This window comes from Narcine bancroftii, chromosome 7 (genome assembly GCF_036971445.1).
Source record: "Narcine bancroftii isolate sNarBan1 chromosome 7, sNarBan1.hap1, whole genome shotgun sequence".
Taxonomy (NCBI): Eukaryota; Metazoa; Chordata; class Chondrichthyes; order Torpediniformes; family Narcinidae; genus Narcine; species Narcine bancroftii.
This window is the reverse complement of record NC_091475.1, coordinates 170,572,634-170,589,283: the sequence shown is the minus strand read 5'-3', so window position 1 is coordinate 170,589,283 and position 16,650 is coordinate 170,572,634. Positions and strand designations below refer to the sequence as shown.

Below are 16,650 nucleotides of genomic sequence, written 5' to 3'. Positions count from 1 at the left end.
CTTGAGTGAGTTTCCATCTTAAACCTTCAAAATTGGCCTTCTCCAATTCAGTATTTTAATTTGTGGTCCTGCCCTGTCTCTCTCCATAACTATCTTAAACCTCAGACTACAATGGTCACATCAGATATGTTATCTTTCTGATGTGATCTTAAATTGATGCTTCACATGTCTTCTCAAAAGCAAGGTAAAGAATCCAAGCGACTCGTTTAAGAATAGGTAATATTGAGATTATCTCTCAATCAACATCACTAACAGATTATCTGATCATTTATCTCAATTCTGACTTTGATACATCATGCACAAACTGTTTATTATATTTATCCACAAATATGATGCTATGTAAAGTTCTGAGACATCAAAAAGACTGTAAACATACCTCTTTTTTTTAAAACTTTCTATCGCAGAGGAAATTCTGTTTGCAACGGATGACTTAAGTCTCAGACAACATAGACATAACTTCTTCAGTATTTGCATACACTTACCATAGCAGAATGCAGACATTCGACCAATGCTAATAAATATTCCTCCAGTTTTTCTCTCAAAGCTTGCTTTGCACTAATTTTTGATGTGACAGGATCCTTTCCCTGAATCCAAACTTTAGTGCTACTGTAAGTTGGAATTTCATCAAATGTTGTTTGCAGGAAAAGGCTTTCTGTTTCTGAGAAAAGTGTGCTACCTTTGCAATCTTCAATTGGAGATCCTTCAGCCGGTATACTTAAAGAACATACAATATTAAGGTGGTTTATTACATGTTCAAAGACGAGTTTAAAATGATTAAATTATCACTGAGATGCAGCAGAGTTGTCTTCCAAAGTACAAAGGTTACTTTTTCATTCCTTTTTGCAACATTATTTTTAATTCTCACTCTCCAACATCCATGATGTTCAGTGAATCAATACAGGCATTCTAATTTGGGTTTCTTGAGCTTATTGCTGTTTTAAAGAGTTTTGCTTTTGTATGAGAAGCCAGATTTCCCAAAATTTATCCTCATTCTTAATTTACTCTCCTACCACGAAAACGTTCCCTTACACTGAGAAAAAAGACACTTTTATTCTCTGTTAACTCATCGTGCAATCTTTCCTCAACTTGTCAAGAGATTGTGAATAAGATGAATCTTAGCCAGATACTATCCTCACTTTATTAGCTCACAGAGCATATTTGCTGGGAAAAAAAAAATCAAAAAAAAAAAAAATCACAGAATAGATCCATTAACAAAAAGGCTTACAGCTCAGTGGAATAGCAGATAAGTCATTTGCTTGAATTCAGCACATGCTGCAATGACCAGTGGAGTATTGCAGGAATTTTTCTAGGACCCCTGCTCTTTGTGATTTTTATAAAAGACCTTGATGAAGAAATTGAGGGATGGTTCAACAGGTTTGCAGATGATACGAACATTGGAGTTGTTGTGAATAGTGTTGAATATTGTAGGTTACAACTGGATACAGGCAGGATGCAGAGTTAGGCAGAATAAGTGTGAGGTGATACATTTTGATTGGTCAAACTTGATGGCAGAGTACATGTTTAACGTTAGGATACTTAACTGTGTGGAGGAACAGAGGATCCTCTTAGGTTCCAAATCCATACATCTTTTAAGGTCACCACACAGCTTGAAAGGATAATTAAGGCTGCCTATGGTATGTTTGGCTTCATTAATTGGGGGATTAAGTTGAGGAATTGTGAGGTAATATTGCAGCTCCACAAGACCACACTTAGAATATTGTATTCAATTCTGGTCACCTCATAAGATTATGAGAGGCATAGATGAGGTAGACAGTCAGCACCTTTTTCCCAGGGCAGAAGTACCAAACACCAGAGGACATCTGTACAAAGTGAAGGCAGGAAAGTTTAGCAGATATCAGGGTTACGTTCTTCCCACCCCACCACACAGAGAGTTGTGGGTGCCTGAAATGCATTGCCAGTGGTAATGGTGGAGATTGGAAGAATAGGGACATTAAGAAACTCATAGGCAGGCACATGGGGAGAAAATTACGAGGTAGCAAGAGTTTAGTATTTTTTTGGTAGGTAAATATTGATCGGAACAACATCATGGGCTGAATGGCCTATATTATGCTGTAATTTTCTGTGTTCTATGCTCTAACTAAGCAAGTTACACAAAGTTCTTTATGAAGCAAAGATACATAATTAACATATTTTTGCTTGAGACCTTCATCAAGATATGAGCAAAATACAGGCAGGTGCCTGAATAAAATGGTGGAGGAAGGAGGGACTTGGATTAATCAAATTGATCAAATTAATTATTTATCAAATACCTCTCCAGAGAAGGTAACCGGAAGAAGTCCATTCCTGATGTGCAGTCCTTCAGCGTCAAAACAACCAATATTTGAGAGAGAATTCGATTTGGAAAATCTCTAGTTTAAAAAAAGCAAACTCAATATAGTGTACCAATTAGCAGAAAAATACAGTAAAACCTCGTTAGAGCGCTGTAGTTGGGGCCCAAGATTTCATTCCGCGTTACAGCTAGTCACAGAACAGATGCATTTATGTCATGATTCAGGAAGCAGGAAAACAGAAAACTGGGACTCAAACCCAATAATAAGACCTTTAAACTCCACATATTAACATACACATCTTGTCAATGAGTCATAAGAGCCCATTTTTGAGTTTGTGGCTGTTAGCCACTGTTAACCTGGCCTCCTAAAAATCAATGTTTGGGGTCCACAGACACCCGCGCTATAAGCAATTCCGCAGATTAATGAATCGCATTCTAACGAGATTTCACTGTATTTTTATTAATTTGACAGTCAGAGTGAAATAGAAAAAGCTTCCCAAATGCAAGCCAGTGGTCCCATTAAAGTTCACAGTATTGTTATCACACAAATGGTCTTCCTTGGAATTTATTTCCCTATTTTTCCAAAAACCATACATTGTAACAGCACTATATAGACTACAGCTCCCAGAAATCTAGCGAACCAGCATGGGACGTCATAACATCATGACATGGTGCACATGATTCAGTATTTTAAAAGAATATGCGCATGGCTCAAGTAAACGAGTTCTGATTTACCTGCAACTGTGTGTGTCGTTGTTTCACGTTCATCAACCACCAGTGTTTTCAGCGACTACAATCAGTGATCTCCACGGGTCCAAAAAGAGCTTTTGGACCATATGGATACTCCAGCTGTTGCTGTTAAGTACCACCCTTCTGGGCGGCAGAACCAGAGCTGTGGTTTTGACAGGCTGAGGCACAATTTCACCTCCGGAAGATCAAGGTGAATGTGACTCGCTATTATCACCTCGTCAGTGCCTTGGACCAAACCACTACCAAGCGACTCGGTGACGTCCTGCGCAATTCACTGAAGCCTGGAGAGCGCAAGTATGACACTCTAAAAGTGCTCCTGCTGTGAATTTATGGCTCATCCTGCAGAGAGAGGGCCGCCAGACTGTTACACATGGAGAAGTTGGGTGACCACGCCCCATCCGAACCAATGGACAACATGCTGTGCCTGGCATCTGGCTAACAGCCAGATATGTTATTCTAACAGCTCTTCCTGGAGAGGAGGCCAAGAGACATTAGGCTCTTATTATCACAGAATTCTTTCAAAGACCTCAGGGCAGTAGCTGCAGAAGCAGACGTCCTGTGGCTGGCAAAAAAGAACCACACACACACCAAAAGGTCTTTGGACAATGTCACTGCATCACAGCTGTCAACACCCATTAACACCATTGTTGACACTACTTCCCAAGCCAATGCTCTCAACACACCAGCTCCTATAACGAGGCAAAGTCTCAAGTCAGGCAGACAGACCGTCAACACTTCCACCTGGTGTTTTTACCACTGCCACCCTTTGCGTTCTTGGGAAATGCCCTGGCCGACCACCGTTAACGGCTACGACGGTACACCAAAAATCTACAAGCCTTCTATATGTTTTGGATCAGCTATCCCAACATAAATTTTTGGTGGACACAGAATTGGAAGTTAGTGTTTTTCCACCAATGAGTTTCGATACAAGTTATCCTACCCCTTAATCTCCAACTCACAGCAGTCAATAGTTCCAACATACACATGTATGGCACTACAAAAAAAATGTATGTTCAGTTTTATCATAGCAGCAGTGTCACGACCACTACTCGGGGCCAATTTTCTTCAAGGTCATTCATTCAGGATGGATTTAAAAGGGCGTCGGCTGGTGGATTGTACCACCTTTCAAACTATTTGCCTGGTAGAATCGCATGTTCCTGCGCTATGCCTTCAAGCCCTGCATAAGACTGTTGATAAGTTCTCCAGACTTGTAGAAGAGTTTCCCCAAAATAACAACTCCTGCAGTTTTCAACCCCCACTGCGAAACGTGGAGTAACTGATCATATTTCTACCAAGGGTCCTCCCTTTCATGCTAAGGCATGTCGCCTGCTTCCAGAGAAACAGCAATTAGTTAAACAAGAAAGGAAGAGCTGGGGATAATTTGCAGGTCCGACAGCCCATGGACCTCTCCATTACATTTAGTCCAAAAACGCTAGAGGGTGGAGACTTTGTGGAGATTATAGACAGCTCAATGATGCCACTATACCAGATTGCTACCCTATTCCCCATATTCATAATTTTTCAGTGAATGTGCATGGGGCGAAAATCTTTTCTAAAGTGGACTTGGTGTGTGGACATCACCGGGTACCAGTGGAACCAGACGACATCCCAAACACGGCAATAATTATCCCTTTCATTTTACATATGCCTTTTGGGTTTAAAATACAGCTCAGACCTTTCAATGAGTTATGGACGCAGTAGGCCGTGGCATGGTCAAAGTCTCCATTTATCGAGACAACATATTAGTCCCTAGCAAAACTAAATAAGAGCACATGGAACATCTGCATACACTCTTTAGATGTCTGTGAGAATTTGGACAGACCATCAATGCAGAAAAATGTGTTTTTTGGACAACAGTCCATAGAATTCTTAGTGTGACAGAGTATATAGATGTGTTTTTGGAGAGAAATTGGGAAAAGGTTTGTTAGAGTAGGAGGATCATGTGGTTTTGCAAGCAGAGAGAGTCAAACAGGCTCTCTCAGAGAGAGAGCGAGACACACACACACACACACGCCCTTGTGGTTCTTGCAAGAGGAGAGGACTGGCTGTCTAATCTTTCACTTGGAATAAGGGAAACAAAAAGGAACTCTGTGGTGACCTGAAAGAAAGGTTATCATCTGGAGAACCCTGACGGGCCAAGTTTCGTCAGCAAGACACTGAGGTGCCTGATGGAAGTACATCAGTTGTAGATGTCCTGGAACAACAAATCTCTCTCCGAAAACTGACAAGAACCTTCCAGAGCAGTAACCATTTACCTTTCAAGCACCAAAACCTGGTGATCTTTATAAATGTTAAATTCTGTGCACAGTATAAGAATTGTCTGCAACGAGTGAACATAGAGAAATGAAAAGTGAACTTGGTCTGTGAACCAAAGAACTTTTCTGAACTCACACACACATTACATACATGTGCTCTTAGAATTAGAAGGGAGTTAAGTTGAATGCTTATGGAGTTAGTTCAAAAATAAAATCTAAGGAAGCAGTGAATTAGTTTAATTTAGATTTATCTTTATCTGAGGATTTGTGGATGAACCATCTGCAAATATTGGCTCCAGCTAATATCATTATATTCCAGTGCTTCTGGACTTCAATTAAAATTACACCTGCTAAATTCACTCTACTACAACAAGATCGGATTTTCAAAGCAACTTTTATTGTCTTTATTGCAAATAGGAAAAAGAAAAAAAATGCAAAGTTTATTTGCAGGTCTATGATCTCAAGACATCTCAAGGGGCTTGGGCCCTGACCAGCAATAGTATTTAAGATTTGTGCTCCAGCACTTGTCCAGGCTATTCCAGTACAGCTACAACACTGGCATCTACACAACAGTGCAGAAAAATTTCTAGGTATGACCTGTCCACAAGAAGCAGAGTAATTTTACTCTCAACCATCAGCGGTGATGGAAGGGATAATTGATGTTGCTTCCAAGTGGCCTTTGGTTAACAACAACTTTCTCACGGAAGCATAGCTCAAGTTCTGCCAAAATCATTCAGCTCCTGATCTTGTTACAACCTTGGTACAAAAGCGGACAAAGGAGCTGAATTCCAGAGGTGAAGTGAGAGGAACTGACATTGGTATCTAGGCAGCTTTCTTTCAAATAGTGTCAAGGCCTGGCTAAATAAAATCCAGCCTTCACTCCCTAACTTTAAATGTCATTACCTTCACTGAATATCCTGGCACCTACCACCGACTAGAAATGTAACTGGAAGAGAATACTGCAGTGAATAACATCTCGTAATTCCCCAAAGCTTGTCCACAACATCAACCAGGCTCAAGTCAGGAGTGTGATGGCTACTCTCCAAGGGCCTGGCTATCAATAGCACTCAAGAAGCTTGACACTATATAGAACATAGAAGCCTGTTCGATAGGCACCCATCCATAACCATTCGTTCATATCAATGACTACCTTTGACAGGGTATACTTCAGCATCTCTCCAAAGCCCCTTAGACAACACATTCCAAACCCATGGCCTCTACCAGCAAAAAACATGGAAACACCATAACCTGAAAGTTGTCCTCCAAGCCACACATGATCATGATTTGGACATTTATCGCCATACCTTCATTATGACTGGGTCAAAATTCTGGAATTCATTCCCTAAAAGTATTGTGGGTAAGATCCATGTCAAAAGGATTGCAGCAGTTGAAGCCAGTTCACTAACACTTTCCTCAAGAGCACTGAGAGATGGGCAATTAAATTCTGGCTCACCTGCAAAGTCCCCATCCCTTGAATAAATGAATAAAAAATATTAAAGTACTCTGCAGTCAATGAAGTAGTGTAAGAATCATTACAGTTGATTGGTGTAATAGTTTCTATTGTCTTACATTTTAAGCACTACCCACTCTAGCCGGGAAAATAGTTGAAATTCATTCTGAGTCTAGGAAATAAAGAGTCACAGAACAATACTATGTTGTCTGTTATCATGTTTATTTCTAAACCAAGGCTTTAAAATTCAGTTATGATTGAATGATTAATAAACAACATCCTACAACTTAAATTTTCAAGTTTAATACACTAACCTGCAGACAATGGATGGAATCTCTATATTCTCTTCAGCATTCACCTCTGCTTGGTATGACAATAACCATCGCATTATTGCTTCTCTGAGATTCAATGGTCTGTTACTCAAAGACATTGGATAATTTTCAACAATACCAGTTTGCTCTGGTAATGTCCATCTTACCAATGCTTGAGAAAGGCACTTAACTGCAGAACTAGAAAAGAAGTTTATGCTTAGGCCATAGTTCAAAATGACATCAACAAATATGCATTTAACTACTACTAATCATCTTAATCTGTTCAAATACAAGCAAGAAGGAAAACTAGCAATTGAAAAAAACATGAGAAATACAAACTATGCAAATGACTAAACAGTTTTATTAAATTACTTAACAATTACCACAATTAATTCAATCATACAGCTCGTTTTCACTGTGATTCACTTTGCTTAATTTTAATTTGCATGCAATTATTTTGATGGCACAAATAGCTAAAAACGCTACAAGTTATATATCAAAGAAAATTTAAATAATTGCATATCTACTGCTAGAAATCTTTTCAATAATTTAAGACGCAGATTTTTGAACAGTTGTGAAGTAAAGGATCATGAGATAAAGGTGGAGCTGAGTCCATGGCCAGTTCATCCCCATTTGTTGAATGGCAGAGCTGGCTCTGTGGGCCAGATTTTTAAAGTTTAAAATTTTTTAATGATACAGTATAGTAGAACCCCAACTCACATTGGTCAATTACACCCAATACACCTACCAACTCTGAATGTTTTTGAGCACTGGTTTACAAACTGTTTTTTTTTCCACTCATATACCACTTTAAGTAATCCTTTACTGATCACAGAGCACCTATGGCATAGGAATTACTTAAGTTGCTATGTGAGTGGAAAGAAAAAAAGTTTGAAAACAAGGTAGGTACAATTAAAACAGTGGCTATGTGCACAGCTTCATAACTCCAAAGGAGTTTAAGAGTTAAGAATATAGCTTAAGAGTAAGAAATAAAATTTAGCGTTTTAAAATTATACACTGTCTGGTTCATTGCCTATTACTGCTCATTATGCACGGTTTGTAACAAAATTGGGGGTTCATCTTCCAGGATTTTTACCACATTTGGGGCTAATTGAAGCTTAACAAAATTGGGAAGCTTAAATTGTATGTGCTGCAGAAGCCAGCACAGAATTTGTAGCTTTGTAATTGATAAAATTTTCATTGGGTATTTAAATTCATTTTTTGCAAGCTAATTCAGAGGCTTGTGTGTGTGTGTGTGTGTGTGTGTGTGTGTGTGTGTGTGTGTGTGTGTGTGTGTGTGTGTGTGTGTGTGTGTGTGTGTGTGTGTGTGTGTGTGAAAGCTGCACTGGATATTGAATGATTTTTGGAGTCACCACCTTCTGCAGAATTACAGAGGCTAAAAAGGATGATTTGGTGAATATTGTCAACATTTGGGACTTGCTGAAGGAAAAATTATCATTGAGAAAGGTGGATATAAAGAAATTTAGGGTAAGGAAATATGTAGGAGGAAAATTTGAGGAGGCGGAATTAGAGACATTTCCTGAGAGTAAATCCATTAAGCAGCAGTTGGTGTTGGGAAGGATAGAGTTAAAAAAATAGAGTTAGAGGATGCAGAGAGACAAAGGCGATACAAGGCAGAGGTAAAAGAGAGACAGAGGAGGTTCGAGGAAGAGCAGAGACAGAGTTCTACCTTCTAGTCCTATTGAGGAGTTTATAGCCAGTAGAAAGGCGAGGTTAGTTCCTCCATTTGATGAAAGTGAAATTGAAAAATACTTTCAACATTTAGAAAAGGTAGCTGAGATCAGCGATTCCTCATGTTACAAAGTGTCATTAAAGGGAAAGCACAGCAGGCTTACTCAGCCCTTACTACAAAACAAGCTGGTAATTATGAAGTAGTAAAGAAAGCCGTGCTTAGAGCTTAGAAAATGGTTCCTGAAGCTTAGACAAAACTTCAGGACTTTGAGGAGATCAATGAATCAATCATATGGATTTTGACTATGAAAAAGCTGTGCGCATCAAAAGGAATAAAAAATGATTACAACAGATTAATAGAACTGATGTTAGTTGAAGAAATCAAAAGATGTATTCCTAATAATATAAAATCATACAGATGAAAAAGAAGTAGGAACTTGGCGAGAATCTGCTAAGTTAGCCAATGAGTATTCTCCGACCCAGAATGTTAAATTTATACCCAATAAAACCTTTCAAAATGTTAAAGTGGTTCACCAGTAAATTTGAAAATAAATTAGCAAATAATGTGAGAATTAAAGTGAAGGGAAACAGGAAAGGGAAAACCTTTCAAGTCCCTGTAATGGAGGATTTAGACCAGCTTATGCAAGAAGGGATGCAGTTGCATCAGAAGACATAATCTAAATTCCACCATGGGGGCCAGGGATGCATATGAATTAGTAGACACATCTAAATTCCACCATGAGGCACAGAGATGCAGTTGTTTTTTGTTGGTTGCAGACTTGAAGATAATCAAATCATTTATTCCAAGAGATAAGCTATGAGTAAACAACTTTTGGGTAATATAAGCCATGGTCCCACTGCTGAAGTTTGAGACTCTCTGAGGGGTGGAAACACCTCTCAACAAGAACAACAACTTCTGGAGTCCAGCTAACGTCCCGGTCGAGGGAGGTGGAGGAGCCGCTACCGGCGCCCTGACAACCTACTACAAGTGTGCGGTCATTGCCTCGCTTTGACAGTTGGGACCAGTTCAGGCGTTGATAAGTATAATTGGGAAGGGCTTCCATATTGTAGTTTGAAATCAGCTTCTGAATTTGTAATAAAGATTTGTATAAACTGAAGTGCTCTCGGTGTGTGTGTGTTTTCTTTTGGTAGCTCAAACACTGTGACCAATCTAAAACGAACAAAGTGAGAGGTACAAGTTTACCCAGGACAGTCCCCTTTGTCATGATGGTAGAAACCTGGTCACGTGATGGCAAATTGTTAAAAGCTGAAGGAAAAGAAAGAAGTAGCACCAGATGCCTGTATTCAAAAAGACGAGAGACCTGGATACAAAGGAAGTTTGAGATCTGCTGACATTAGGGATGAGTTTAAATATTTTATGTCAAAGGGTTTGGTTTCAGTAAAGGAAGGGGCACCACAAGTGCCAGTGAACATACTTCAAGATAGTGGGTCAGCCCAGTCACCTGTGTTTTGAAGTTCGGTGATGAGACTGCCTCAGGTGAAATAAATTTAATCCGAGATTTTGGAGGTGAAACAGAGCTGGTATCTTTGCAATAGGATATTGTTCAAGTCAGAAATAATTAATGGGTTTGTTACTATCAGGATTTAAGAGAGTCTACCAGTTGATGGGAGATTAATTGATTTTGGGGAATGACTTGGCAGAAGGTCAAGTGGGTTCTGTGGTGAAATTGACAGAGAAGCCAGTTAGTAATGAGGTAAAGATAGATTTTGAAATCTATCTGGCCTGTGCAGTGACTCTGGCAACAGTAAACAAAATTGATAAGAAAGATAAATACTTGATAAGAAAGATAAATTTGTGACAAGGCAGAACAGTTTTTAAGATTGTGTGGATTTTTCAGAAACTTTTCTTGTAGACCAGGATATTGATGCTATTCCACTGAGGAACACAAAAGCTAAATCCATAACCAAAGCTTTGGATAAATTCTTTACATTAGTGGGATTGCCAAAGTAAATTCAATCGGATCAAGGAAGTAATTTCATGTCGGGACTTTTCCAACAAATTTTATTTATAAATTGAGAGTTGAACAAATTACATCACCTGCATATCATCCTGAACTCAAGGAGCCTTGGAGAGATTTCATTCGACACTCGAGAGCATAATGTAGACCTATTGCTGTGATAATGAGAAGGATTGGGATGAGGGTGTCCATTTGCTTTGTTTGCAGTAAGAGTCTGAACGGGAATCATTAGGCTTCGGTCCTTTTGATCTGTTATTTAGACATCAAGTTAGAGGACCCTTAATGTTGTTGAAAGAACAATGGCTTAACGAGGATGTGCAGTTAAATTTATTGGATTATGTTTATAAGTTCAAAGACCACTTGCAGAAAGTCTCAGCATTGGCTCAAGAGAATATGAAGGTGTCTCAAGGAAAGATTTTTCATCTGGTATGAAAGGAAAGCAAGAATGAGGAATTTTAAGAAGGGAGATAAAGTGTTTGTTCTTTTCCCAACACACTCAAATCCACTTAGGGCCAGATTTTCAGGACCGTATGAAATAGAATAAAAGATTAATGAAGTCAATTATATGGTTAAAACACCTGATCTTAGACACAAAACACAGAATTGTCACGTAAATATGTTGAAGCCATATTTTGAATTCAGGTGTTAATAAGGAACAACATTCCTCAGAGATATTGGTTGTTGACAAGATTAAAGAATCTATGAATCATGAGACTACAAGCGGACTCTTGTGAGGGTCACTTTAAACAAAACATTGTTCCAGTTTGGCTGTCTAATTCAACCATTTTGCAGAATCTCCAGGTCCAGGAAAAGGACCAATTGAAACAGCTACTTTTAAAATTAAAAAAATTTGTTTCCAGATATGCCTCAAAGAACATCAGTGATTTGTCATGATGTGGATATAGGAAAAGCGAGTCCCATAAAACAACACCCATATAGAATAAACATTCATAAGAGTAAAATCATGAATCAGGAGGTGGAATGTACATGTGGGAAATGATATTATTAGACCTTCGAACTCAATTTGAGTTCTCCTTGTGTTGTGGTTCCTAAAACAGATGAAACTTATATTCTATATGAATTACAGAAAGGTTAATGCATTTACCAAAACAGATGCTTATCCCATTCCTAGAATTGATGATTGTATTGATAAAATTGGGAAAGGTAAATTTCTTACTAAGATGGATCTGTTGAAGAGTTACTGGTGCGTGACACTAACTGAAAGAGGAAGGGATATTTCTACATCCCTGTCACCATCAGGCTTGTACGAATATAATATGTTACCTTTTGGCATGAAAAATGCCCCAGCAACGTTCCAAAGGATGATAAATTCTGTAATCCAAGGTTTACAACATACAGATGCATATATTGATGACTTGGTCACAAAAAGTGACACATGGGAAGAACATCTAACTGAATTGGAGAAATTCTTTGCAAGATTATCCAAAGCAAACTCAACTGTCAATTTAGCTAAAAGTGAATCTGGACATGCTACTGTGACATACTTAGGACATGTAGTTGGTCAGGCCAAAGTTGTTCCTATTCTAGCAAACATGCAGGCTGAATTCCCTATTCCCAATGGCAGGAGGCAGTGAGAAGGTTTTTCGGAATGACAGGATATCATAGGAAGTTATGCAGAAATAAGAATTTTGCAGAAATTACTCTTCCTTTAACCAATCTTCTGAAGAAAATGGAGAAATTTGTGTTGTCAAAATCTTGTCAGAGAGCTTAAGAAAATGTAAAGGAGATATTGTGCCATAACCCAGTTTTAGAATTTCCTGATTTGGACAAACCATTTTCTTTAGCCATGGATGCAAGTGAAAAGGCTATGGGACCAGTGTTATTCCAAAAGATTGACTGATGGTATTCAAGTGGCTTACTTTTCGAAGAAATTTAATGAACATCAAAAAAATTATTCTACCATCGAGACTGGTAAATTATGAGATAGTAAAGAAAGCCTTGCTTAAAGCTTAGAAAATGGATCCTGAAGCTTAGACAAATATTCAGGACTTTGAGGAGATCAATGGTCCCTTTTACTGGCTTTTCAGCACTTCAATGTTTATATCTGCACAACTTAGGGACCAATTATTGTGTATACTGACCATAATCCCTTGGTGTTCTTAAGTAAGATGAAAAACAAAAATTGAACATTATTAAATTGGAGTTTAATTCTGCCAGAATATAATTTAATGATAATTTACATTAAAGGCAAAGATAATGTAATTGCTGATTGCTTTTAAGATGTTAAGTTTGAAATGTTTCACAGCAAAACAAAATTTATTAGTTTTATACGCTGCGAAAAGAATGTTATTTGCCTGTATTATGTTATACAACAATAATGAAGGTACTATTTAATGTTGTAGATTGTAGTTAAAGATTTTGCTCTTACAGCTCAAAATTTGATTTGTTGGGGAGAGGTATTATGAGCTCATGTTTTAGTAAAATGGGATTATCACTGTAAGGGATAGTATAGACAGGAGGGATTGAATGGTCACAGTTAACTTTAACATAAGCACCAAGGACAACAAGTCACAGCCCAGCAATAATTTGATACTTTGAAAGAACTGAAGGAAGGCTCGTCACAGTCCATTCCAGAATTCAATACATTTGAAAAGACTTTGTGATTTTTGCAAGGAGGAACCATGCTGACTACTAAAGAGAAAACAGCTCTTTGAAAGTAGTTCTTGTGGTCAGCCATTTTTTTTTGTGGAATTCAGAGCAAAACATGCTCTGTGAATGACTGAGCCTTTTTGGTGAATTGACCTGTGCCAGGAGGATCTTTTTGGGAAGCAAAGTGCTTCATTTTGAAGGTGAATAACAGTGGAGGTCACTTGGAAAGATTGGTTCATTTTAAGTGTGACTAGCAATGAAGTTACTGGGAGACACCAGTGCCAGAGTCTTGGAAATTTTGCAGAGGCTGTCCAGCTTGAGTCTTGCCTTCAAAAGGACCAGGAGTGTTATGACCACAACTTGTGTGGATGGACATTTCTTCAAAGGCAATGAAAGAAAAATTTGTGAGTCTGTCGTTGCTACAACTTCCGTCTTGCCATCAGTTCAACATTAATCTGGACATCCAATTTCAAAGGCCTACGCTTTAACACTGAATTTGAAAGACCGAACTTTGAAGTAACTTTCTGGATTTTGGCCTGGACTGTAATGGTTTGGGCATATCACACACACTAGACACCTGTGCATAGCTGGGGATAGATTTAGTGTTAAGATTAGTTTAAGAGTTAAGGCTATAGCTTAAAATTAGTGTTTTAAAATTAAACACTGTCTGGTTCATTGCCTATTGCTGCTCATTACGCAGTTTCGTCACAACAGTGCTCATTATGAACCTGGGTTCCTGGCATTGAAATATCATTGTGCTACTACACTACATTCACTGTGTCACCCATGGCCTGCTCCTATTTGTTCACATGCAAACTCAGAAAAAGCTTTCCATTGGGCAGTTTCCACTCCTTTAAATTTGATTAGGGGAATTTTCAGTTTTCATTGTTTTACCATTCAGTGACCTGAGCCATACAAGTGACTAGCTTAATTTCCAACCCACCATCAGGCAGATTGGCTAATCTATCTCAGTCCATTCTTCCTTTCTAAGATCATCTCAGAATTCATTTGCTAACTCTTGTGTGCCCAGCAACATGCTATCTTACAGGAGATTTCTCTTAAAGAAAGTTACTGTGGTTGATGATTTTGTTTTTAATTGACACAAACAATTATATGATGTTAAAGTTGGACCAACTAATAAACCAGTGAAAATAAACATAGACAAACCTGGGCAAGAAATTATCTTGATCAGCCATTCTCAATTTTTTTTTGGCTATGCCCCCCCCCCCCACCCTGAGGATTTTGCTCAAAGTTTATAAGCCCCCTTCCTTGTGAAGTTTAGTATCCCCTCCCCCACCCCTCCCAAGGTTAGTTCCCTACTTCTCTCCAACTGGCTACTTAAAAAAAACTTTATGATTTCAGTCCATGTCCCCTCTTAAATGTGTAGTGGCCCTCATTGAGAATGGCTAGTCAAGATGGACTACATAGCTATTACTGTAACCAGTGCTTGGAAGAGATTAATAAATTAACCTTTTTTTTGCCTGGGTATGTACATTTTAACATCCCACTGCTTTCTTGGGTATTAGCCCCAACTCAGCTGAGTCTAATGTTCAAATCCAAGACTACACTGGTCTCAGTATTCAATTGTATGTAGTGTAATCACTTTCTTCAGCCATAACAGGCACATTCTAGCATTTGGCTTGATTAACAGCCTCAAAGCATGAGGGGGAAAAATTTAAGTATTAAGTTGCTGGGGAATGAAAAGAAAACACAAGAAAATCAATACAAAAATGCTGAAACACCCTGAACATTTACAGAAATTCAACTCACTTGGTTGGTTTGCACATGGATCCTGAAAATATCTTCCAAAAATCAATGTCTGGAACAGTAAGGTTCCCCTCAAGAATTGCTTCTAGCAGCTGGAAGCTTTCAGCCTCACTTTGATGGGAGGTAGTACTCCGAAGTGTGATGGCCCAGATTTTGGCCCAGAGATTTTGCAGGTCTAATTTCTGTGCAGTATTCAGGGCTGACTTCAGTCTCTGGCAGACTGCAATCTCATGTAGGCAGCGAAGAACATATGGAATTCTTTCACCACATCTCTGCTGAGAAAGAATCTGATGCAAAATGGTCAAGGTGGGAACAAGTTCACAGTTGGGTAAACTTGACGGATACTTTGCAACCAGAACAGTGATGATTTGTAACCTTATGGAGAAAAATGGAGAAATTTGCCATCATTTAAATACCCCTAATAAGCAGTACTTTAAAACAGTAATTCCTAAAGCATTCTTGTGTGCCTTTCAGAAATTGTTGCACGTTTAGCCACCAAAATTAATCCATTTTATGAGCTATTTATTTCAAATACAAGAACTCAAACTCAAAGTAAACTAGAGTGTATTGCATTATTTTCATTAGCAGATTTATTCCATTTAGGTTAAAGTCTTAATTATAGTTCTTTACCTCACAATTCCCCCACTTCATAAATTAACTACTGTACAGTCAATCTATTGTAAACCCCTGCTCACTGGTAAACCCAGTATTCATGAAGTTAACCATAAAGGGAAAAAGATTTGGACTTCAGCAAGCATTTACTTTAACCACACCACCCTTGATTTTGTAAAGGTACCCTCAGCTTCCTTCACTCGAAGGAATAAAGACCCAGCCTACCAATCACTCCCTCTAATTCACCCATCCAGTCCAGCAACATCCTGGTGAATTTCCTCTGCTCTCTTTCCAATTTATTGATGTCCCTCTTATAGCTGGGTGACCATAACTGTGCATAGTCTCATATTAGCTCAGGGATATGTTGACTGGTTTGTGAATTTAAAAATTCCAACATTTTAAAGAAAATTATGTTTTAAAAGTCAAATCTAATCCACACATCTAAATAGAAAGAACAAATGGGATTTTTATTCAGACTGTAACTCTTGGGAGTTCTAATTATATGGTTCATGGAAAGGTTAAAAAAATGTTGTCGCTCTTTTGGTATAAAGGAGACATAATATATTATGATTGTTACATCTCTCTTCTTTTATGGTTTTGTTGATTTTTCCTTTACTCTGTATTTAACTATTATTTCTTGCCTACTCTTTCCCTCTTCCTTTATTCTCTGCTCCTTCAGGACCCAATGTATGACAAAGAACACTGCAAAAGTCAAAAAGTAGGATATTCACTCATGCATCGAGATGGGTAGTGCTGGGCCTTACCATACAATACATAAATGTTGGCTCTATCCTCTTTTGATGTTATGGATGTTTCCCAGGAATATATTAAACAATTCAGATGAAAGGCAAGGAGAAAGGGTGAATAAAGTATGGAAAATGGTTTGTTTGAAATGAAAGGCACAAAAGAAAAATAAAGAAAAATAACAGAGAGC

General features: G+C 38.3%; 1 protein-coding gene across 8 annotated transcripts in view; it reads right to left on the bottom strand.

Moving 5' to 3' along the window:
• The window catches only part of atm (ATM serine/threonine kinase), a 225,143-nt gene that overhangs the window by 160,005 nt on the left and 48,488 nt on the right, over window positions 1-16,650 (bottom strand). For all 8 annotated transcript variants that reach the window (XM_069891269.1, XM_069891268.1, XM_069891270.1 and 5 more), the window contains exons 10-13: window positions 15,108-15,479; window positions 7,060-7,254; window positions 2,271-2,369; window positions 483-714 (exon numbers count right to left, since the gene is read on the bottom strand). In XM_069891269.1, the coding sequence (XP_069747370.1) occupies window positions 483-714; window positions 2,271-2,369; window positions 7,060-7,254; window positions 15,108-15,479 (898 nt within the window). The remainder of the gene's footprint in view (window positions 1-482; window positions 715-2,270; window positions 2,370-7,059; window positions 7,255-15,107; window positions 15,480-16,650) is intronic.